General features: G+C 42.3%; 1 protein-coding gene across 2 annotated transcripts in view; it reads right to left on the minus strand.

Moving 5' to 3' along the window:
• Positions 1-25760, minus strand: part of ARAP2 (ArfGAP with RhoGAP domain, ankyrin repeat and PH domain 2) — a 325755-nt gene that overhangs the window by 19048 nt on the left and 280947 nt on the right. For both annotated transcript variants that reach the window (XM_075858963.1, XM_075858955.1), the window contains exons 29-31: positions 6176-6258; positions 4667-4702; positions 266-329 (exon numbers count right to left, since the gene is read on the minus strand). In XM_075858963.1, the coding sequence (XP_075715078.1) occupies positions 266-329; positions 4667-4702; positions 6176-6258 (183 nt within the window). The remainder of the gene's footprint in view (positions 1-265; positions 330-4666; positions 4703-6175; positions 6259-25760) is intronic.

Below are 25760 nucleotides of genomic sequence, written 5' to 3' on the forward strand. Positions count from 1 at the left end.
TTCATCAACATTTCCATTACTGTAAATGTGAAAGATCGTTAATTAGTATTCCTGAGACTCATCATAAATTTTATTGGTCATGATTGAATTCTAGCCAAATTTTATGCATGATGCTTTAATACCCAAATCATAAAATCATTCCCAGCTGTTTGATTTGTGGCTCTTCAATAACAGGTTTATGGCTTGTATAATATATCTAGAAAGAAAAATGTGTGTCTTTAAAATCACAGAAATATGCGTATGCATTGATCTTGCACTACTTTACCTGCACATTAAGAATACTGATCAGCCATTCCATCTGGGTTTCTTTGGAGTCACAACAGAGATACCTGGAAATATATTAGAGAATAATTATAAAACAGGATAGAATAACATATATAAAACGGACTTTAGACATTGTAAATGCCATCAATATTAGAAAAAATAGAATAGCTAGGATTTGTGAGCTGTATTTTCAGGTGGTGGAAATGAAGCTAAAAAACTTTACTCTCCTCTCCATTTATTCTTTAAAAGGCTTTATTTGTAACCTGACAAATAATTTCTAAAGTCTGTAGTTCTATATTTTGTTAAATGTACCCATAGTATGGAAATTCATATAAATGAAGTAATAATAATTTATAATTATATATATATATATATATATATATATATATATACACACAAAGTGTATATATATATATATATATATATTTTTTTTTTTTTACACATACACACACACACACACACACATATATATATATATATATATATATATATATACATATATATACATATATATATATTGCTATAAATATATTTACCCCCACACAACCCTCCTTTTCTTATGGTGCATATAACCTCAGTTACGCGGGACTAATTTACACATTTTCTAGTCACCTTTTACAGCTTGTGAGTAGAAATAAGCTAAATTTCTTTTCCAGGGTTTTGCAGACAAGAAAATTCCTATTATGAAGCCAAATTTTCCTGTTTCAGACTTGATTATCATATATAAGGGAAATACTAGCAATTGGAAATTTACCCGTCAGCATGATAACCTCAAAGGGAATTTTCTCTGTTTCTATCATCTCTATTTGTTTACAAATGTATTTAAATCGCCACTAAACTGTATGAGTAAGTTGAAATTTGATATCCTTAGATTCTCATTACCAAAATTTTGGTACCTATCTGTCTGTATTGTCATAGGCTTCTTGTAAAGTTTAATTTTGCAATATACTGTACATTTGGTAGCATAGCAAGAAGTAGGGGACAGGTGGTAGGGTCAGTTTACACAGGGTTTTTATTGTAGTCTGTAACCATGGAGATTTATAGGTCTATATAAGAGCTGTAGACACAAAATTTGAAGTATTTTTATATTGAGACATACTTGCAAACATTCTCCATTAGATACATTGGAGTAATATCCTTATTAATCAAGATTCAATATCTTCATAAAAAGACCCTTTAAAGTACATTGAAATTGTGACACTGTTTTGTTGTATCTTACTTCTATGCTGAGGTGCAGATGCAGCTATCTTTATCTTAACTTTTAACACATGAAATACACAGTGTCAAGCAACTTGAACTTTTTTAATGGCTTTTCAATGGCTTATGTTGTGTGATATCATGCTGCAGCAAGTTACCAGAGTCAAGATAAAGATGGCTACATCTGTATGATGGTTTGTAGTTACAGGCCTGAAACCTAAAGAGAGAATGTAATGATAACATGTCCCCTTCTTATTTTGTCAGGTGCAGTGTTGCCAAGGAGAATCTATGTGGATTTATGTCACCAAATACAACAATATCAGTGGCGTAACTACCGCCGTAGAAGCAGTAGCGGCTGCTACAGGGCCCGCGGCATGAGAAGGCCCGTGTCGCCCGCCGGCACGGGGCCCCACCATGGCCGCAGGCTCCGCTAGCAGCCGCTATGGCTGCTACAGCGGGACGCCACTGAACAGTACGGCAGAGCAGGGAGGTATCTCCCCGCTCTGCCATTAAACAAAAGACATGTATCCCCTATCCACAGGACAGGGGATACATGTGTGATCGCTGGCAGCGATAGGGAGAACGGGGGACTGAAAGTCCCCTGAAGTTCTCCATCACAAACCTCGGACTTCCGGGGTCTGTGTCGGCAGCTCCGGAGAAATGAATGGAGCGCCGGTCCCGCTTGTGCGCATGCGTGACCCGCGCTCCTTTCATTTTTATTGAGCTGCCGACACAGACCCCGGAAGTCAGAGGTTAGTCATGGAGAACTTGGGGGACTTTCAGTCTCCCGTTCTCCCTATCGCTGCAAGCGATCACACATGTATCCCCTGTCCTGTGGATAGGGGATACATGTCTTTTATTAGGACACACTGTAGGTCGCATTTTTTTGGGAGGGGGGACGCTGTATGGCGTTCCCTACAGGGGGGACGACGCTGTATGGCGTTCCCTACAGGGGGGACGACGCTGTATGGCGTTCCCTACAGGGGGGACGACGCTGTATGGCGTTCCCTACAGGGGGACAACACTGTATGGCGTTCCCTACAGGGGGGACGACGCTGTATGGCGTTCCCTACAGGGGGGCGACGCTGTATGGCGTTCCCTACAGGGGGGACGACGCTGTATGGCGTTCCCTACAGGGGGGACGACGCTGTATGGCGTTCCCTACAGGGGGGGATGCTGTATGGCGTTCCCTACAGGGGGGGGCTGTATGGCGTTATCTACAGAGGGGGCTGTATGGCGTAATCTACAGGGGGACTGTATGGCGTTATCTACAGAGGGGACAGTATGGCATTCCCTACAGGGGGGGCTGTATGGCGATCCCTACAGGGGGGCTGTATGGCGTTCCCTACAGGGGGGGCTGTATGGCGTTCCCTACAGACCCCCCTGTAGGGAATGCCATACAGACTCCATGTAGGTAACACCATACAGTCCCCCCTGTAGATAACGCCATACAGCCCCCCCCTGTAGGGAACGCCATACAGCCCCCCCCTGTAGGGAACGACATACAGCCCCCCTGTAGGGAGCGCCATACAGCCCCCCCTGTAGGGAACTCCATACAGCCCCCCCCTGTAGGGAACACCATACAGCCCCCCCTGTAGGGAATGCCATACTGTCCCCTCTGTAGATAACGCCATACAGCCCCCCCTGTAGATAGCGCCATACAGTCCCCCTGTAGATAACGCCATACAGTCCCCCTGTAGATAACGCCATACAGCCCCCTCTGTAGATAACACCATACAGCCCCCTCTGTAGATAATGCCATACAGCCCCCTCTGTAGATAACGCCATACAGCCCCCTCTGTAGATAACGCCATACAGCCCCCCCTGTAGATAGTGCCTTTTTTACAAACCCCCCCTCTGTAGATAGCGCCATACAGCCCCCTCGGTAGATATCTACAAAGGGGGCTGTATGGTGTTATCTACAGGGGGGCTGTATGGCGTTATCAAAAGGGGGGGTTTGTAAAAAAGGCACTATCTACAAGGGGGGGGGTGTTGTGTGACACCCAGGGGAGGGAGGGGCCCCAGTCAAAAGTTTGCTATGAGGCCCAGTCTTTCCTAGTTACGCCCCTGAACAATATCTATATCCCACCTGGTTTAAATGGTGCCAGATAGTGGCAGTTATACGTGTATATATATATATATATATATATATATATATATATATATATATATATATATATATACATACATGTATATACATATATATATATATATATATATGGGGACCTCGAGGTATTTGTCTATTTGAATCCACACAACTTCTATATACCGACACTGCACAGGAAGTACTGTATCTTGACAGTTTTACAACACAGGTTTTGGGCCTGTAACCTCAAATAATATGTCAGTATATGCACATGATATGTATATGTGACTCCCATAGAACATAGTAGAGAAAGCTGCGGCCACCTTTCCCTGCATTCTCTGCCTAGATGTGAGTGGCAGCCACCTCACTAGGCGGGGCGCGGGTCGGGTGACCCCTGTTCTGGAGATAGTTGCAGGTCCCAATGCTGGGACCAGCATTTATCAGACATATAGGACATATCCTGTGGATATGCTATAAATCTCTTCGTTGGGAAAATGGCTTTATACTGAGCTCTGGCCTGCTGTAGTTTTTATCCTGACGGGCAGCTTTGTCTGTAACTATGCTAGCCTATAATATGGAGGGAGCTAAACACTCATCACTGATTAACAAATAGTGGCTCCACATAGTCCAAATTCTCATTTGAATCCTTAGTCGTGAAGAGTCACTCACTATGAATACCTTTCATAGTAATATGGTCAGCTAATGCAGTCCTTCAGTGCAAGGGCTTTGAATACAGCAGACTAGATCTCTGCTGAGAGGAACTCCCTCAAATAATACTTTAGATACTATACTTGAGTCAAATCTCAAATTTCAATTTTAAGGTAGAATTATATCTGAACTAGGAGAATAATGTATTATTTGACATTTAACCATTCTAAATTGGGATGTGTTGCCGAGAATTGCATTTGAGCATGACAGCTCTTCCTTTTTTTATACAGGTATGCCCATGTTGATTATTATTTATATTCTGAATTGCTAGTCTAACAGGAGACGAGCATAACTGTTTGCTCTTTCCAAATTCCTTTTTTAGTTAAATTATTTTCCTCATATAGAGTACTTAATGTGAAGAGTAAATGTAATTGCCAGAAAGGTCAATATCTTATCAAAGTGTATTCTTACCATTGATATTTTTCTAGACAAATTGTCAAGCCAAACCTGTAAAATATATTAAAATCAAATATTCAGTACCTCAAGAACATTAGTAATTAGAAAAACAGAGTATAATATTGGCCTATAACGTGAACTTTACTGCACAGATTTCCAAGGTTATTATAATAATTTCACCAACTGTTTTTTTCACAGTAATGCCAGTGAGGTTTCTTGGGTCTATATAACATTAGGGTGCTGTCACACACGGCAGATTTTGTTGAAGACATTTCTGCGACTTAAAATCAGTTCCATTCATCTTGTTAATTCTGCAACAATTACATGGATTTTTGCATGTTCTCTTCAGATGAATGAAAATATTTTACAGTTGCAGAAATTTCTGCAACAAAATCTGTCACATGCAAATCCACCCATAGAGGAACTAACTGATGACTAGACTCACAGGCTCGGGACCAAGGCTGTGGATGGGAAAGGGTATAGGTGTTGTAATAGAACATACACTGGTAAATAGTTTCCACTCATAATATTAAACCCTTTGCACACCACAACGTAACTGTACGTAATGGCAAGGGGCAGAAGTAAAAAAACGTCTCCATATGCTGCGGGTGTGGGCTGTATATTACAGCTCACTCCTCACTCTAAAGGCCGCTATCTGAGAACTCTGATCCCTGCTGTTTAACTACATAAAAGCGGAGCTTAAAACGAGTTGTTAAAGAGCACAATATACTGCATAAGTATTGCAGTGTATTGTACCGATCAATCGATGGGAAAAAAAAAAGTTATGGCTCTCAGATATGGCGACAAAACACAAATTTTATTTTTAACAATCAGCTTTTTCCTTGGAAAAGTAGTAAAACATAAATAAAACTATATGAATTTTGTATCACCACAATCGTATTGACCTGCAGAATAAAGTTAACACGCCATTTATACCACATGGTGCATGCCGTACAAACTAAACCCCCCCAAAAATTTTAGAAATCACAGTTTTTTTCCCATACCACCCCACAAAGAAATTGTTTCTAGTTTCCCACTACATTAGATGGTACAATAAATGGTGCCACAAAAATCTACAACTCATCTCGCAAAAAAGCAAGCCCTCATATTACTATATCGACGGAGAAATAAAAAAGTTATGGCTTTTGGAACGTGTGGAGGAAAAAAAAACGTGAATATCCAAAAAATGGCTGCTACGGGAATGGGTTAAGCTTTTGGATGTCAAAAATAATCTTCATATCCAATGACAGCAAATCGAGATCTTAAAAATGGTTAACAATTGAGACAAAGTATATTAGAAAGTTAGAAAAGGATTGAGAATGGTAAAAATAAAAGAGTAAACTTGAAAGAGCAGATGAGATGTTTTGATATTTTTTCAATTCACAGCATATTGTGATTTATTGAATTACATAAAAGATGTGAGTTGTACTTGAAATGCTTATGACTTTAATGGATATTATTCATGTCTTCTTATTTCTCCATTGTTGATGACAGTATTTCATGTTAAATTTAAAAAAATCAAACCTTGTTGGTGGTTTTAGTTTCTTCTTCACTCCTAGATAAAACTTGCACGGCACCACGGGAAGCTCTTTATCTGGCTTTATGCTCTAAAATTATACACAAACAAAATATATTATTTATATATATATATATATATATATATACCGTATATATATATATATATATATATATGTGTATATATATGTGTATATACAGTCCAAAGATAGATGAACACAGCACTCCAACGTTTTCCAAGATCAGGCCATGTGCTCGTCACCAGGGGATGAATCACTTCCCCAATTTGAAATAGAGAAAAACAGAGAACACAGTAACGGCACCAGGACTTCAAGGTAGATGAAAAAGCAGGGTGGATTTATTCACCTCAATACAGCAACGTTTCGGTTCAACAGGAACCTTTCTCATGCCATGGCTTGAGAAAGGTTCCTGTTGAACCGAAAAATTGCTGTATTGAGGTGAATAAATCCACCCTGCTTTTTCATCTACCTTGAAGTCCTGGTGCCGTTACTGTGTTCTCTGTTTTTCTCTATATGTGTATATATATATATATATATATATATATATATATATATATATATACATACACATATGTGTGTGTATACATTTATTTACATATATGTGTGTTTATATAAAAATAGATACATGTGTATGTATGTATGTATATATATATATATATATATATATATATTACATTATTTTAAAATTATACAATAATGATGTATAATTTTATTTCCTTTATTGTTATGTTACTACATGTTTTATAACCATTAACCACTAGTGGGCTAGCATACCATAAAGATAGACCATAATGCATACGCTGGTCGATTTGCATGCTTAAAAGTGTAGGGCCCCTCCATGTTAGTTTTCTTCCTTATATGGTTAAAAGAATTTATGGGATTTATTTTTTATTTAGCTATGGATTGATTATATACATTGCTTATTTGTTACAGTGGATTTGTCACCTAATATGCTGTCCTAGATAAAGGCAGCATATTACAGGGACAGGTTCGTTCTCCTATTTGCCAAAATGGGCCAAAAATATTGTGCTGTTTGATTAAAAGGAGCAATCAAAGAATACACTGGACTGATAGTTATGAGTTTGGTGTATTCATGAGGAGAGTGCTTTTCCACTTCCCTTCGCCCCTCTCACTGGTGATTGACCGGCTGCTGTATAGCTGCATGTGCATATGTAGATACACAGCAACCTGTAAATTACAGCTGAGAGGGGGCAGGGGGAGTCCCCCACTGATTGCTAGAATTAAGGGCTTCACAGTGGTCATCAGCATGTCATGTCTCTTCAGCTTTTAGCTCAGTTTTGGAGCGTGTCTAAATATGAGGATCTTAAAATACAAAATAACCTGAAATTGGTCGTTGCCATCGTTACTAAATTACATTTTATAGTAAACATTATCATTTACTGCATTTTATTTTGCTGTTTTAACAGAACATAAAATTGTATAGGTAAATTTATAATAAAAATTATTCTATGCAATAAATGTAAAACAGTTTTGTTAATAATGTACAGCAAGGTCATTAGCTAGACAACTACTAAATTATAATATAGTGTTCACATTGAATCTCATTGTAGGTTAACACAACTTATTTTCCTAAAATTTATATAGAAATTCATGTAGCAATATCCACAGCCTTAGTTAAAGTTAGGGTTATATAATGCACGAAATAGTCGATTTGCATGATTTAAAGTAATGCCATAGGACGGGCATGTTTAATGCATTTAAATATATATTATATAATTGAACTAAAATGCATCCCTGGTCATAAAGTTTTAAAATGTTTAATATCTTAGAGCTTTTAAAGTGGCATAAGTAAATTTAAATCAGATACTGTACCTACTATGGGGGGAACGTACAAAACTTTCAGAAAACTTCTTATTCAGTACTTTTTCTGCTGCTGGATCTTATGTGCCAGAATTGAGCATCAAAACATAGAGAATGGAGATCTTGATGTCAATCGCGTTTACGGCCTGCCATACGTATAAATATTCAGAACGTATTTAAGCTGCTTTTTAGAAAACATTAGGCCCAAATAATACTAAAGACTCCGTAATGTTTAAAATTCCGAAACTAAATTTACTAAAAAAAAAAAATACCTCTCCCCAGATATCAGAAAGACATTCTTTTATGCTTGAAACTCTCATACTTTTGGAGATCTTCACCATTCTAGTATCAATGTAAAAGCTGGTTATTGGGATGTTGACTCACTGCAGCCCTGGATGAAAGCATATTTCTGTACTCCATCTTATATTCTTCCATTAACAGTGATCATCTATGGTGCATTGGCATTACTTTTCTTGGTGAGGGCACCCAGATTTCTCTCAATGTAGACAGTGAAAAATAACAGGAGTGGAAACATGTGGAAAATATTGGCCACATACCATCATCTTCAGACACACTGCCAATTTTCTCTCCTGGCATGGAAGTGCAGACACCTTAGGGTCTCTTATAATCCTAGCAGATCACATTACTGCTGAACATGACTTCTCATCAGAACCTTTCTCTCTAAGCTTTCCTTCCTTGAAGAGTCCAGAGAACCACATTATTTGTATATTAGGCAGGTACTGTACTAAGAAAGGGTTTATCCATATGGTTTTATCTAAGATGATGTATAAGTGCATTGCCTCCCTGGATGACCTAGGATATATTCTACGGTTATAATCACCAAACACGAAACTATGCATCCATTTCAACACCATCTCAAGATAATCAGGAAAAGGTTCTTCAACTCTGGCCTAAATTGAGGCAGTCAACCTGCAGCTACTTACGATACACCACATAAATCTTTACTTAGCTAGATATAGCTCCACAAGCAAGTATTCTCCATGAGATTCCTCAGTTCAAAACACTGTGCAATATTTTACACTTTGTTCTTGCCTTTATCACTTTACTTTTGTTTAACACCTTTCATCCCATTTTACAGTACACAACTAGAGATGAGTGAATCTGTGAAAATGTTATTCCATAGCATTTCTCCAGCGTTTCCTTTTTCAGAACTATATTTCCCTCATATAACACAATATAAACTGAAGGATCTGCATTAAAGTATTATAGCCTCCAATGTCTTGTATCTGGGGAAAAATTGCTGTGTAATGGGCGATTTCTCCACTGGTAAAAATTGTGGATTAACTTATTTTCACTGATTTCATCTCTATACACAATCTTTATCTTATCCACTCAAATGTCATCTATCAGAAAGTGGAATACCAACATCCTCCATAAGCATTCACAACAACTACACAAAATGACACATTTCTATCATTGAATTCTAATAATGTAAATAGGGCCGGCCTTAGGTTGGATGGCACCCTGTGTGTGACTCTCTATTGCTGCCCTCCACAAACAAAAAATTAACCACATATATAGACACCTATATACTGGTACATATATACTGTACATACATAAAGGCACACATTTAGACAAGCAGGCATATATATATATATATATATATATATACACATTCTGGAATATACAGTATACATAAATGAAAGGTACATATTTAGAAATGCAGACACATATATATATATATAGACACACACACACACATACCTACACACATACACAAATATACACAGTTAGGTTTATAATTATTTGGACAGTGACACAATCTTCATGATTTGGGCTCTGCACGCCACCACATTGGATTTGAAATGAAACAACTGAGATGCAATTGAAGTGTAGACTTTCAGGTTTAATTCAAGGGGTTGAACACAAATATCCTGTGAAATGTTTAGGAACTGCAACTAGTTTTCTACACAGCCTCCTGTCACGTTGGGTTCGTGGACCCACTGGGTCGTACCGCTTTGGCAGTATGGCAGCTGGTCAAAAGGGCACAGGTCACAGTCCATAGTTCGTATGAGGTACCTGTGGCAGCTCGGACAGTAGCAAGGCAGGCTCGGCTGGGACTAGGCAGCGGGTAGACGTCAGGCGTGGAGCAGCAGGACAGGCGTAGATACAGCACAACTACAACACAGCACGGCACTAGAACAGGATAGCACGGGATCCAGGATACAGGAACAGGGAACACTGGAACGGGAAAACACTAGGAGACCATTTGCTTAGACAAACTAGGATATGAAAAACAATGCTCAGGCAAGGATCAGAAGGGCAGAGGCCTTCTTATAGTCCAGGAAATCATGTGAGTTGATGATGATGATTGTTTTCATGTGCTCGCTGGCCCTTTAAGAGCGGGCACGAGCGTGTGCACGCACCCTACGGGACACAGCGGAGCGGAAATGAGTGCTGGAGTCTCCTAGGAAGGAGATGGGGACCAGCACTCACAAATCCATGGCTGCGGGCATCGGAAGGTAAGTAAACCGGATGGCCCGCGGCCATGGACGCTACACCTCCTCATTTCAGTGGCACAAAAGTAATTGGACAAATTAACATTACCATAAATAAAATTGTAAAGGATCTGCCAGGCACAGCTTCTGTGTCAACGCCCATAGGTAATCAGTCTGCACCTGCTTCTATGTCTGTGAGACTGACTCCATCTTCCACCACTCAGGATGGCAGGCTTAGGAGTGGGAGAGCCTATCACAGCCTGGCCAGACGGAGCTAGCTCCCGCCCTCTGTCTATTTATACCTGCCTTTCCTGTTCCTCCTTGCTTGTGATTCTTCTCGTTTGGTTTCCTGGCCCTGCTGCAGCTTCCTGAACTATTTGACCTTGCTTCATATTGACCCTGGCTTACTGACTACTCTCCTGCTCTGCGTTTGGTACCTCGTACACTCCTGGTTTGACTCGGCTCGTTCACCACTCTTGTTGCTCACTGTGTTTCCGTGGGCTACTGCCCCTTTCCCCTTGCTTCTGTGTACTCTTGTCTGTTTGTCTGTCGTGCACTTATTGAGCGTAGGGACCGTCGCCCAGTTGTACCCCGTCGCCTAGGGCGGGTCGTTGCAAGTAGGCGGGGACAGAGTGGCGGGTAGATTAGGGCTCACTTGTCTGTTTCCCTACCCCCATCATTACATAATCACAAGCCCAGATACCTAGTCTACCCTGGTCCCTCACACTACTATGGACCCCCTTGAGACCCTGGCTCAGAAAATGCAGGGTCTCTCCCTACAGGTCCAGGCCCTGGCTCAGAGGGTCAACCAGCCTGATGCTACCATGGTAGTGCCCCTCACCTCACCTCTTGAACCCCACCTCAAGTTGCCTGATCGGTTCTCAGGGGACCGGAAGACTTTTCCCTCCTTTCAGGAGAGTTGTAGGCTCTATTTTCGCTTAAAGCCCCACTCCTCAGGTTCTGAGAGCCAGCGGGTGGGTATAATTATGTCCCGGCTCCAGGAAGGGCCCCAAGAATGGGCCTTCTCCTTGGCTCCTGACGCCCCTGAACTTTCCTCCGTTGATCTTTTCTTTTCTGCTCTCGGACTCATTTATGACGAGACTGACAGGACTGCCTTTGCCGAGAGTCAGCTGGTGACCTTACGTCAGGGTAAAAGACCTGTTGAGGAGTATTGCTCTGACTTTAGGAAGTGGTGCGTAGCTTCTCGGTGGAATGACCCTGCCTTAAGGTGCCAGTTTAGGTTGGGTCTGTCGAACGCCCTGAAAGACCTGCTAGTTAGCTAACCCTCTTCTGACTCCCTAGACCAGGTTATGGCTTAAGCGGTCTCAGGGAACGACAACTTGAACGTTTTTGTGTTTTCTCCTCTGACTCCCCCATGATGCCTCCCGAGGTTCCGTTGCTTCGTTCTTCCACGGAAGACTCGGAGGTACCTATGCAACTCGGGGCCTCCGTGTCCCCCCAACAACATAGAGAGTTCTGCAGGAAGAATGGTCTCTGCTTCTATTGTGGGGATGACAAGCATCAAGTGAACACCTGTCCTAGGCGTAAGAATAAGCAGCCGGAAAACTCCCGCGCCTAAGTGATCATCGGGGAGGTCACTTGGGCGCACAGGTATTTCCCGTAAATATGAAACGTAATAAAATCTTGCTTCCCTTTCAGGTCTCTTTTGGTGGTAGGTCTGCTACCGGCAGTGCCTTCGTGGATTCAGGGTCTTCTGCTAATATCATGTCTGTGGAATTTGCTATGTCTCTAGCTATGCCTTTGATTGATTTGCCTAAACCTGTCCCGGTAGTGGGTATCGACTCCACTCCTCTTGCTAATGGTTATTTTACACAGCATACCCCTGTTTTTGAACTCCTTAATGGCTCCATGCATTTGGAGCAGTTCTCTGTACTGTTGATGCAGGGATTATCATCCGATTTGGTTTTAGGCATTCCCTGGTTGCAGTTGCATAATCCCACGTTTGACTGGAATACTGGGGATCTTACCAAATGGGGTAAAGAATGCTTGACGTCATGTTTTTCTGTTAATTCTATTTCTCCCCCTGAGGAGGTGAACACGCTACCTGAGTTTGTTCAGGACTTCGCTGATGTTTTCTCTAAGGAGGCCTCCGAAGTGTTACCTCCTCATAGAGAATACGATTGCGCTATCGATTTGGTACCAGGAGCTAAGCTCCCTAAGGGTAGGATATTTAATCTCTCTTGTCCCGAACGTGAAGCCATGAGAGAGTATATCCAGGAATGCCTGGCCAAGGGTTACATTCGCCCCTCTACTTCTCCGGTAGGTGCTGGCTTCTTCTTCGTAGGGAAGAAGGATGGTGGTCTTAGGCCATGCATTGACTACCGTAACTTGAATAAGGTCACTGTAAGGAACCAGTATCCCCTTCCTTTGATTCCTGATCTCTTTAATCAGATTCAGGGGGCCCAATGGTTCTCTAAGTTTGATCTACGGGGGGCGTATAACCTTATCCGCATCAAAGAGGGGGATGAGTGGAAGACTGCGTTTAACACGCCCGAAGGTCATTTCGAATACCTCGTCATGCCCTTTGGGTTGTGTAATGCTCCCGCGGTCTTCCAGAATTTCATAAATTAGATTTTAAGAGATTACCTGGGGGTATTTCTTGTAGTGTACCTTGATGACATACTTGTGTTTTCCAAGGACTGGTCCTCCCACATTGAGCATGTCAGGAAGGTGCTCCAGGTCCTTCGGGAAAACAAACCGTTTGCGAAGACAGAAAAATGTGTGTTTGGTGTGCAGGAGATACCATTTTTGGGTCAAATCCTTACTCCTCATGAATTCCGCATGGACCCCGCCAAGGTCCAGGCTGTGGCGGAATGAGTCCAACATGCCTCCCTGAAGGCGTTACAGTGCTTCTTGGGGTTCGCTAATTATTACAGGAGATTTATTGCTAACTTCTCGGTCATCGCTAAGCCTCTTATGGATCTCACTCGCAAAGGTGCTGATCTCCTCCGCTGGCCTCCTGAGGCTGTCCAGGCTTTTGTGGTCCTGAAGAAGTGCTTTATGCCGGCCCCGGTGCTGGTTCAGCCCAACCAAATGGAGCCATTTATCGTGGAGGTTGACGCGTCCAAGGTGGGAGTGGGGGCTGTCTTGTCCCAGGGTACCAGGTCCCTCACCAATCTCCGTCCCTGTGCCTACTTCTCCAGGAAGTTTTCGCCCACTGAGAGTAACTATGATATTGGCAACCACGAACTCTTAGCCATTAAATTGGCATTTGAAGAGTGGCGCCACTTCCTGGAGGGGGCTAGGCACCAGGTAACGGTCCTTACCGACCACAAGAATCTGGTTTTCCTAGAATCTGCCCGGAGGCTAAACCCGAGACAAGCTCGATCGGCGTTATTTTTTACCAGATTCAACTTTTTGGTTACCTATAGGGCTGGGTCTAAAAATATTAAGGCTGATGCACGGTCGCGTAGCTTCATGGCCAGCCCTCCTTCGGAGGAAGATCCTGCTTGTATTTTGCCTCCAGGTATAATCATTCCCTCTATTGATTCTGATTTAGTCTCTGAAATTGCGGCTGATCAAGGTTCAGCTCCTGGAACCTTCCTGAGAACAAGCTGTTTGTTCCCCTGCAATTCCGGCTAAGGGTTCTTAGGGAAAATCATGACTCCGCACTATCTGGTCATCCAGGCATCCTGGTTACCAAGCACCTCATTGCCAGAAACTATTGGTGGCCTGGGTTGCCTAAAGACGTTAAGGCCTACGTCGCCGCTTGTGAGATTTGTGCTAGGTCCAAGACTCCCAGGTCCCGACCTGCGGGCTTACTACGTTCTTTGCCCATTCCCCAGAGACCTTGGACCCATATCTCCATGGATTTTATCACCGATTTGCCTCCATCTTAAGGCAAGTCGGTGGTGTGGGTTGTAGTAGACCGCTTCAGTAAGATGTGCCACATTGTGCCCCTCAAGAAACTACCCAATGCTAAGACGTTAGCTACCTTGTTTGTCAAACACATCCTGCGTCTCCATGGGGTCCCTGTCAATATTGTTTCTTACAGAGGGGTACAATTTGTTTCTTTGTTTTGGAGAGCCTTCTGTAAAAAGTTGGAGATTGATCTGTCCTTCTCCTCTGCCTTCCATCCTAAAACTAATGGCCAAACTGAGAGGACTAATCAGTCTCTAGAACAATATTTAAGGTGTTTTATCTCTGACTGTCAATATGATTGGGTCTCATTCATTCCCCTCGCTGAATTTTCCCTTAATAACCGGGTCAGTAACTCGTCAGGGGTCTCCCCCTTTTTCTGTAATTTTGGGTTTAATCCACGGTTCTCCTCCGTTTCACCTGGTAGTTCCAACAATCCCGAGGTAGAGGTCGTTCATCGGGAACTGTGCACAGTCTGGGCCCAGGTTCAGAAGAACCTAGAGGCGTCCCAGAGCATACAAAAAACTCAGGCAGATAGAAGACGTTCTGCTAACCCCTTGTTTATGGTCGGGGATCTGGTGTGGCTATCGTCAAAGAACTTGCGCCTTAAAGTCCCGTCCAAGAAGTTTGCTCCCCGGTTTATAGGGACGTACAAGGTCATTGAAGTCCTCAATCCTGTCTCCTTCCGACTGGAGTTGCCCCCATCTTTTCGAGAACACGACGTGTTTCATGCCTCCCTCCTTAAACGCTGCTCCCCGTCCTTGGCTCCCTCGAGGAAGCCTCCTGTCCCCGTTCTCACCCCTGAGGGGGTAGAATTCGAGGAGGCCAAGATTGTGGACAGCAAGATGGTCCAAGGCTCCCTCCAGTACCTGGTCCATTGGAGAGGATACGGGCCTAAGGAGAGGACTTGGGTACCCGCCCGGGATGTTCACGCTGGAGTATTGGTCAGGAGGTTCCACCTTCTTTTCCCCAATAAACCAGGTCCATCTAGAAAGGGTCCGGTGGCCCCTCATAAAAGGGGGGTACTGTAAAGGATCTGCCAGGCACAGCTTCTGTGTCAACGCCCATAGGTAATCAGTCTGCACCTGCTTCTATGTCTGTGAGACTGACTCCATCTTCCACCACTCAGGATGGCAGGCTTAGGAGTGGGAGAGCCTATCACAGCCTGGCCAGACGGAGCAAGCTCTCGCCCTCTGTCTATTTATACCTGCCTTTCCTGTTCCTCCTTGCTTGTGATTCTTCTCGTTTGGTTTCCTGGCCCTGCTGCAGCTTCCTGAACTATTTGACCTTGCTTCATATTGACCCTGGCTTACTGACTACTCTCCTGCTCTGCGTTTGGTACCTCGTACACTCCTGGTTTGACTCGACTTCTTCACAACTCTCCTGCTCTGCGTTTGGTACCTCGTACACTCCTGGTTTGACTCGGCTCGTTCACCACTCTTGTTGCTCACGGTGTTTCCATGGGCAACTGCCCCTTTCCCCTTGCTTCTGTGTACCCTTGTCTGTTGGTCTTTCGTGCACTTATTGAGGGGTACAACCCGCCCAGTTGTACCCTGTCGCCTAGGGCGGGTTGTTGCAAGTAGGTAGGGACTGAGTGGTGGGTAGATTAGGGCTCACTTGTCTGTTTCCCTACCCCCATCATTACAAAAATGTTTTTTTTTTAATACTTTGTAGAGAATCCTTTGCGGGCAATGACTGCCTGAAGTCTGGAACCCATGGACATCACCAAGTGCTGTATTTCCTGCTTTGTGATTCTTTGCCCGACCTTTACTGCAGCTGTCTTTAGTTGTTGCTTGTTTGTTGGTCTTTTTGCCTTAAATTTTGTCTTAAAGGAACAGTGTCATCACAAATAATTTTTTTATATGTTAAAGATGTTAGTGCCTTAATATAAACGTTTATTTTCATTTGTGTGTTTGTGTTTTACTGTTTCTTATTTTTACACTTTTTCTTCCCTATGGGGGCTGCCATTTTTTGTTCCATTTCTGTGTGTGTCGATTAACGACACACACAGACATGGAACACGGCAGCCACAGTCCCATAGGGACTGTGAACGGCTCCCGTCCCATTGACTGCCGTGTACGGCGTCTGTGTGGGAACTGCGCATGCGCCGCTCCCACACAGTCCTATTCGAAATTGGCGCCGTCCGGCGCCATTTTCCTGTGGACCGGAAGTCGCGGCCGGACAGTAATATTACTACTTCCGGTCGCGGCTTCCGGACTTGTGCACATGGAACAGCGGCAGCAAAGGGAGCGGACGGGCCGGAGGGAGCCGCGGCGGCAGGAGCAGGTAAGAGATTTCAATGTATGTTAGTGTTTGTGTGTGTTTACTACTGTATGTAAACCTACTACACTGTGGGTTACCTCAAAAAATGGCGACACACAGTGTAGGAGGTTAAACCTTTCAAACCCCTCGTTTATCCCGGCACTAGCCAGGATAAAGGAGGGGGGGATGCTGAGAGCTCACTAGAGCGAGGGCTTTTAACCCAACGTTGCAATGCTGCAATTTTGGGAACAGCTCCATCTAGTGACCAAAAATGGGTAGTATTATAAATTAGAAATAATTTATAATATTTCCTGGACTCGTGCAAAAAAATAAAAAAAATTTGAACAATGTTTAATCACCCACACACTAAATGTTTAATTTTTTTAAAAAAAACATGTTTTTCTGGCAACACATTCCCTTTAAGCAAGTGAAATGCATGCTTGATCGGGTTGAGATCTGGTGATTGACTTGGCCATTGCAGAATATTCCACTTCTTTGCCTTAAAAACTCTTGGGTTGCTATCGCAGTATGTTTTGGGTCATTGTCCATCTGTACTGTGATGCGCTGTCCAATTAACCTTGCTGCATTTGGTTGAATCTTAGCAGAAACCCCACAGCAGTGTTCAAGAAGGAGCTTTTAGGTATCCTGCGGGATGCAAAGAGCAGGTCTTTGATCAGTGCTAGCGAATTCAACTTTCTATTTCCTCAATTTCCTATTATGGCATGCTTTTATAGCCTGCCAAAAATCCACAAGGGCTATCCTCCCCTACGTGGTAGACCCATTGTATCAGGTATTAATAATCTAACCCAGAATGTGAGTACATATATAGACCAGGTGCTGCGTCCGTTTGTGCTAGGTCTCACATCATATGTACGTGATACCATGGATGTTTTAAAACAAATTGAGGGTATCACTTTGGAACAAAATACATTTCTGGCGAGTTTGGATGTGGAGGCTTTGTATTCCTCCATTCCACATAGACTTGGCTGTGAAGCAGTGGAATACTTTCTAAAATCTAGGGGCACTCAATATGTGGCTCATAACCAGCTTGTTTTGCAATTCTTACACTTTGTGTTAGAAAGGAATGTTTTTATCTTTGAAGAGCGTATTTTTCATCAGCAACGTGGTACAGCAATGGGGAGTCCCACTGCTCCCACGTATGCAAACGATTTAGGGCTCAGGTTCACATGTGAAATCAGTGATCAGGAATTATCTTTTTTAGATCTTAAGATAATTAAAACTAAGGAAGGCACAATACGTACTAAAGTACACCGAAAGGAGACAGCAACCAATAGTTTCCTACAATGGAACAGTTGTCACCCTTATCCCCTCAAAAATGGGATTCCCAGAGGCCAATTCATGAGAGTACGCCGAAATTGTAGTTCAATGGACGATTTTGAGTCACAGGCACATGACCTCACAAACAGATTGAAGGAGAGGGGCTTCCCTAAGGGGGTAATTAGAAAGGCCTATGAGGGAGCGAGGGATGCAGATAGGCAGAGCCTTTTAGTCCCTAGACAACGTCAAGAGGAAAGGGTCACTAGGCTCATAGGTACTTTTGACTCCAAACAATCTGAGATCATGGAAATCCTCAAGAGGTATTGGCGTATCCTAGGAGCCGATGCGGACTTGGCGGATCAGATAACACAATGGCCTTCAGTCACGTTCCGTAGAGGTAAAAACATCAGGGATAGGGTGATGCAGAGTTATTTTGATCCAATAATCCAAAAGAGTACTTGGTTAGACAGGGAGATACCGGGTACACACAGATGTGGTAGTTGTAGAGCCTGTGATTTCATTCAAAGTGGAAAAAAATTCAAAAGTGTTACCACCAAGGTTGAGTATGATATCCGAGATTTTGTGAACTGCATAACGGCTGGAGTTGTCTATTTAATCACATGTCCGTGCCCACTGAATTACGTGGGCAAGACGATACGGCAGTTTCGGCGCCGGATTAGGGAACATGTTGGAGATGTTACAAAGGAAAGAGATACTTCCATATCAAAACATGTGCATGCAAAACATCAAGGCAGGGCAGAATGTTAAAAATTTCAGGCAATTGAATTGGTACGTCCTCCTAAACGGGGAGGGGATTGGGATAACCTCATTCTGCGCAAAGAGGCCCAATGGATCTACAGACTGGCTTGCGTACATCCTGAAGGTTTAAACGAGCAAACAAATTATACCTGTTTTATTTAATATACAATCCATATCAAGTCATAGGGCTTTTTTGGTCCTCTGGGTGGGGGTATGGTAATGCATTCCTAGTCCCAGTGTAGTCACTTGTAATATATCAATCAATAAGTAGCAGGTATGGCAACTGAGTCCAGGAGTGTGTCATATGTTTTATGTGAGGTTTACAATTATGTCGTTCTTCCATCCATATATTATGTATTTTCAGGGTAGGTGCTCCTATCGTGGTAGTCCAATTGCGGTCCTGAGCTGATCCGCAACATATATCCAACCTAATAGTGTTATACTCCATCCTTGAATAGCATGAGGCTTTGTGTAGCAAACAGATACTTCTACAGCCTCCCATTGAGTCAGCATGCTCTGTGTTGTTTACATTGTTACTTCCGGGTATGTCAGCTGACAGCCGGGAGTCACATGGTTGAGCATCATGGATGTGCTGGGCCAGTGTGATTGGCTGTTTGATGTATGCTGCCGGAGCCAGGGGGTGGAGTATTCAGTTCATAGTGACTCAGAGTCCCAGAGTGAAGCATGCCGCTGACATCTATGCGTGCATGCTTCCGTGTTGTGCAGTAGAATATCTGCTGCTGATGATATATCGCTGGCATCCTGGCCAGACTGACAGACCCCTGATGATAAGTATAGAAACGCGTAGGGTCGGGTGAAGTGAGGGAATTTTGCGTAGGGGGCAGTGGCATTGTTGTGCATCTGTACATTGGGAGAATCTGGTGCAGTTAACGCAGGCTCCTGTGTGAACGAGGGTCCAAACCACTGTTTTACCAATGTTATACGCTGATTCCATATTTTGATATCTCTGTTTACATACCCAGTCACAAAGGGTTCGCAAACGAACTAGGACTGGGAGTATTGTGTTTAATACGTTTTTAAATACACGGTTGGGCTTTTCACAGTGGTGATTGTACCCCTGTTTTTAGATAGCTATGAAATAAAAATTATACATTTTACTCATTTATCACTTCAGTGAATTTTCAAATGTTCATATTTGTGGGAGCACAATATATATCGTTAAAATACAGTGAATTATTACGAATTAGTACAGTTCATTATACAATTTAATATATCTGGGTATGGCAGCCTTTGCACTCTCTGACCTAAATACAGAAGGATGGATGAGTGAGGCAAAAAGTGTCTTCTCTGAGTGTGAACTGGCGTATACAACGCAGGGTGTGTCCCTTAAATCCACTTTTAAAAACCTCACTAGATTACACAAGGATTATACAAGAAGTTGGTGGGAAATCCAGAGTCTAGAGAACTATCTTAAGAACAAAATAGTGCCTAGAGGCCTCAGAGTCCCTATTACCCCAGCCCCCAGATTAAAGACACCTAACATCAAAGAGAGGTGGGAGCAGGAGATTACAGGGAGTTCACTGAGATTTATGCAAATTTTGGTTGAGGAAGAGATTATTCAGTTTGATCACATCAGTGTGGAACTGAAAAAAGAGATTGAGACAGTCAAGACTCTGCTTGATACCCCAGGTTTTGATAAAAGAGATAAAACCTTGCAACAATCCTTAGAGAGGTTTACTTGTCATCTAAAATAGCGTAAGCACTTCCAGTTCCAGAGAGATCTGCAGGAATTTAGGGAGAAAAAAGCTTATGATTTTGTTAATCAGCAACAACAACAACATCAGCAGGAAAATAGGGGTCAAAGAGAATCTGACCCCTCTACATCTGAGAGTGAAACAACAGACTCTGAAAGAGTAGGCCCATTCTCTGGGACTGGTGGTGGTAGACAAAAATTTAGGGGAGGTGCCAGAGGTAGGAATAGAGGCCGAGCCAGAGCTTCTTCCAATAGTGGAAGTCATAATTTTTTATCCAACAATCCCCCCATTTCCCGCTACATGCTGAGGGGACAAAAGGATTTATAAAGGGAATAGGAACGGATAAGTTACAAATAATTAATTTATCGGAACATAATCTGAGTCCAGATGAGATCATGCTTTTAGAGAAGGAACTTCCATTTGTCCCCACAGTAAAATTTGATTCATTTACCTGGATCAAGGATTTGAATTTGTTTGCTCGTAAATTAAAATGGATTAAGTTTTTCAAACATTACAACAGGAAAAAATGTCTGGAAATGGGTCTAGAGGAATCTGATTTAGAAGGACTAGAAGCACTGGAAGGGTTACTTGAAGAATCAAGTAGAACCCCAGGACTGGGTCCTTTTACTAATCTAAGAACTAGAAGTAGGAAGTTGCCGCCATTGGGAGATTTTACCAACGTAGATCTGTTCGTAGATTTGGTGGGTGAAGAGATCAAAGCTTTGAGTCAGGATATGAGGGGCATTGATAACAATCTGTCTTGGTCTGAACGTGTAGCTCTTACCACTTTGGAAAAAAGACGTAATATCATTCTAAAAGCATCCGATAAGGGTGGGAACATTGTGGTTATGAGTCGAGAAGACTATAAGAAAATGTGTGAGGACATATTGCTCAATCCTGACTGTTACACCATTCTAAAAGATAACCCCACAGCAGTGTTCAAGAAGGAGCTTTTAGGTATCCTGCGGGATGCAAAGAGCAGGTCTTTGATCAGTGCTAGCGAATTCAACTTTCTATTTCCTCAATTTCCTATTATGGCATGCTTTTATAGCCTGCCAAAAATCCACAAGGGCTATCCTCCCCTACGTGGTAGACCCATCTAACCCAGAATGTGAGTACATATATAGACCAGGTGCTGCGTCCGTTTGTGCTAGGTCTCACATCATATGTACGTGATATCATGGATGTTTTAAAACAAATTGAGGGTATCACTTTGGAACAAAATACATTTCTGGCGAGTTTGGATGTGGAGGCTTTGTATTCCTCCATTCCACATAGACTTGGCTGTGAAGCAGTGGAATACTTTCTAAAATCTAGGGGCACTCAATATGTGGCTCATAACCAGCTTGTTTTGCAATTATTACACTTTGTGTTAGAAAGGAATGTTTTTATCTTTGAAGAGCGTATTTTTCATCAGCAACGTGGTACAGCAATGGGGAGTCCCACTGCTCCCACGTATGCAAACGATTTAGGGCTCAGGTTCACATGTGAAATCAGTGATCAGGAATTATCTTTTTTAGATCTTAAGATAATTAAAACTAAGGAAGGCACAATACGTACTAAAGTACACCGAAAGGAGACAGCAACCAATAGTTTCCTACAATGGAACAGTTGTCACCCTTATCCCCTCAAAAATGGGATTCCCAGAGGCCAATTCATGAGAGTACGCCGAAATTGTAGTTCAATGGACGATTTTGAGTCACAGGCACATGACCTCACAAACAGATTGAAGGAGAGGGGCTTCCCTAAGGGGGTAATTAGAAAGGCCTATGAGGGAGCGAGGGATGCAGATAGGCAGAGCCTTTTAGTCCCTAGACAACGTCAAGAGGAAAGGGTCACTAGGCTCATAGGTACTTTTGACTCCAAACAATCTGAGATCATGGAAATCCTCAAGAGGTATTGGCGTATCCTAGGAGCCGATGCGAACTTGGCGGATCAGATAACACAATGGCCTTCAGTCACGTTCCGTAGAGGTAAAAACATCAGGGATAGGGTGATGCAGAGTTATTTTGATCCAATAATCCAAAAGAGTACTTGGTTAGACAGGGAGATACCGGGTACACACAGATGTGGTAGTTGTAGAGCCTGTGATTTCATTCAAAGTGGAAAAAAATTCAAAAGTGTTACCACCAAGGTTGAGTATGATATCCGAGATTTTGTGAACTGCATAACGGCTGGAGTTGTCTATTTAATCACATGTCCGTGCCCACTGAATTACGTGGGCAAGACGATACGGCAGTTTCGGCGCCGGATTAGGGAACATGTTGGAGATGTTACAAAGGAAAGAGATACTTCCATATCAAAACATGTGCATGCAAAACATCAAGGCAGGGGAGAATGTTTAAAATTTCAGGCAATTGAATTGGTACGTCCTCCTAAACGGGGAGGGGATTGGGATAACCTCATTCTGCGCAAAGAGGCCCAATGGATCTACAGACTGGCTTGCGTACATCCTGAAGGTTTAAACGAGCAAACAAATTATACCTGTTTTATTTAATATACAATCCATATCAAGTCATAGGGCTTTTTTGGTCCTCTGGGTGGGGGTATGGTAATGCATTCCTAGTCCCAGTGTAGTCACTTGTAATATATCAATCAATAAGTAGCAGGTATGGCAACTGAGTCCAGGAGTGTGTCATATGTTTTATGTGAGGTTTACAATTATGTCGTTCTTCCATCCATATATTATGTATTTTCAGGGTAGGTGCTCCTATCGTGGTAGTCCAATTGCGGTCCTGAGCTGATCCGCAACATATATCCAACCTAATAGTGTTATACTCCATCCTTGAATAGCATGAGGCTTTGTGTAGCAAACAGATACTTCTACAGCCTCCCATTGAGTCAGCATGCTCTGTGTTGTTTACATTGTTACTCACGGGTATGTCAGCTGACAGCCGGGAGTCACATGGTTGAGCATCATGGATGTGCTGGGCCAGTGTGATTGGCTGTTTGATGTATGCTGCCGGAGCCAGGGGGTGGAGTATTCAGTTCATAGTGACTCAGAGTCCCAGAGTGAAGCATGCCGCTGACATCTATGCGTGCATGCTTCCGTGTTGTGCAGTAGAATATCTGCTGCTGAAGATATATCGCTGGCATCCTGGCCAGACTGACAGACCCCTGATGATAAGTATAGAAACGCGTAGGGTCGGGTGAAGTGAGGGAATTTTGCGTAGGGGGCAGTGGCATTGTTGTGCATCTGTACATTGGGAGAATCTGGTGCGGTTAACGCAGGCTCCTGTGTGAACGAGGGTCCAAACCACTGCTTTACCAATGTTATACGCTGATTCCATATTTTGATATCTCTGTTTACATACCCAGTCACAAAGGGTTCGCAAACGAACTAGGACTGGGAGTATTGTGTTTAATACATTTTTAAATACACGGTTGGGCTTTTCACAGTGGTGATTGTACCCCTGTTTTTAGATAGCTATGAAATAAAAATTATACATTTTACTCATTTATCACTTCAGTGAATTTTCAGAAAGTATATCCCTGAACACTTCAGAATTCATCCGGCTGCTTCTGTCTTCAGTCCTTTGGCAGCCTTGCATGCCCATGCCACCACAATGACTCCACCATGTTTTACAGGGGATGTGGTGTGCTTTGAATCATGAGCATTTCCAAGTCTTCTCCATACTTTCTTCCTCCCATCATTCTGGTACAGGTTCATGGCACAGCAACAGCTTCCAAATGCAAATGCCACACCTGGAATCAATTCCAGACCCTTTACCTGCTTAATTCATGACAGATCAATGAGGCAATAGCCCATGCAGCCCATTAAATAGCTTTTGAGATAATTGTCCAATTACCTTTGGTCCCTTAAAAAAGAGGCAGCTACATATTAAAGTGTTGTAATCCCTAAACCCTTCCTTAAATTAGGAATATACTCAAATTAAAGCTGATAGTCTGCACTGTAAGCCATATTGGCTATATAACTATATATTTAATATGTTTTGGTAAACTACTAAAATGTCAAAACTTGTGTCACTGTCCAAACAATTCTGGACCTAACTGTACAAATATATATATATATATATATATATATATATATATACATATAGATATCTATCTATCTATCTATCTATCTATCTATATATCGATCTATATATATATATATATATATATATATATATCGAGATAGATAGATAGATAGATAGATAGATAGATAGATAGATAGATAGATAGATAGATAGATAGATAGATAGATAGATAGATAGATAGATAGATAGATACAACAAAAATTTGAACAGCACATTACAACTAAATTATATCAAATGTGTATGCAGGTGCAGGAACACCTGTGACTGCAAATAAACAGCAGAAAAAGAATGGCGACAGCACACTGCGACACTAATGCCACCTAAACCACTAAATATAAATAAATATGCACTAAAGCTAAATCTACTTATAATAGGGAGGTTCTTAGCGCACATTTTGATCAAAAAGTGTTTTCCCACCTGCCACGACAAGGCGACCTCTGTAAGGTGGGAACCTACACTGCACATACACACAGAACTGGGACTAAGCCTACATATACTTGAGGATGGTAGGAACAGCGTGGTTTCCCACCTTACAGAGGTCGCCTTGTCGTGGCAGGGGGGCAAACACTTTTTGATCAAAATGTGCACTAAGAACCTCCCTATTATAAGTAGATTTAGCTTTAGTGCATATTTATTTATATTTAGTGGTTTAGGTGGCATTAGTGTCGCAGTGTGCTGTCGCCATTCTTTTTCTGATAGATAGATAGATAGATAGATAGATAGATAGATAGATAGATAGATAGATAGATAGATAGATAGATAGACAGGAACAAAAAGGCACATATATACAAGTACAGAGACGCATTCACATACCGACCCATATATACCAACACAGGCACATATATGCAGAGTACAGATAATGCAGTAGATGTTACCTGCAGTCCTATGTAAAACCACAAATAACACAGTCAAAAAAAAGTAGAAAAATAGTCACTCACTGGTGATGGCAAAAAACTTCTTTATTTCATGATCATGGTCTGTTTGATGTGGAGCAAGCCTACGGTATCCTTAATGGGCTCTGATTCTAGATACTTGGTCCCTGGTGGACAACTCTTGATATACGATCCATTGTGGACACATAAACTATCTGAATAGTGTCATGCTGTTTTTTTCCACCTGAGGTTGTGTTTTAAATATGTGTTTTTTACTTGTCTGGCCGGGGGGGGGGGGTATTCTTGTCCAAAATTTTGGGCTAATAAAGATTATTTAGTAAATATTATTTTGGAATATTTGTGTTTCGTAATTGTTTAAGACATTGAGTTGGTTTTAGTTTACCAGGTGTGACTGAAAATCCTCTATGTTGGCATATTACATTTGGTAAAGTGATCAGACCAAGAATTATTCAGTGCTTGCAACATTAA

This window comes from Rhinoderma darwinii, chromosome 1 (genome assembly GCF_050947455.1).
Source record: "Rhinoderma darwinii isolate aRhiDar2 chromosome 1, aRhiDar2.hap1, whole genome shotgun sequence".
NCBI lineage: Eukaryota > Metazoa > Chordata > Amphibia > Anura > Rhinodermatidae > Rhinoderma > Rhinoderma darwinii.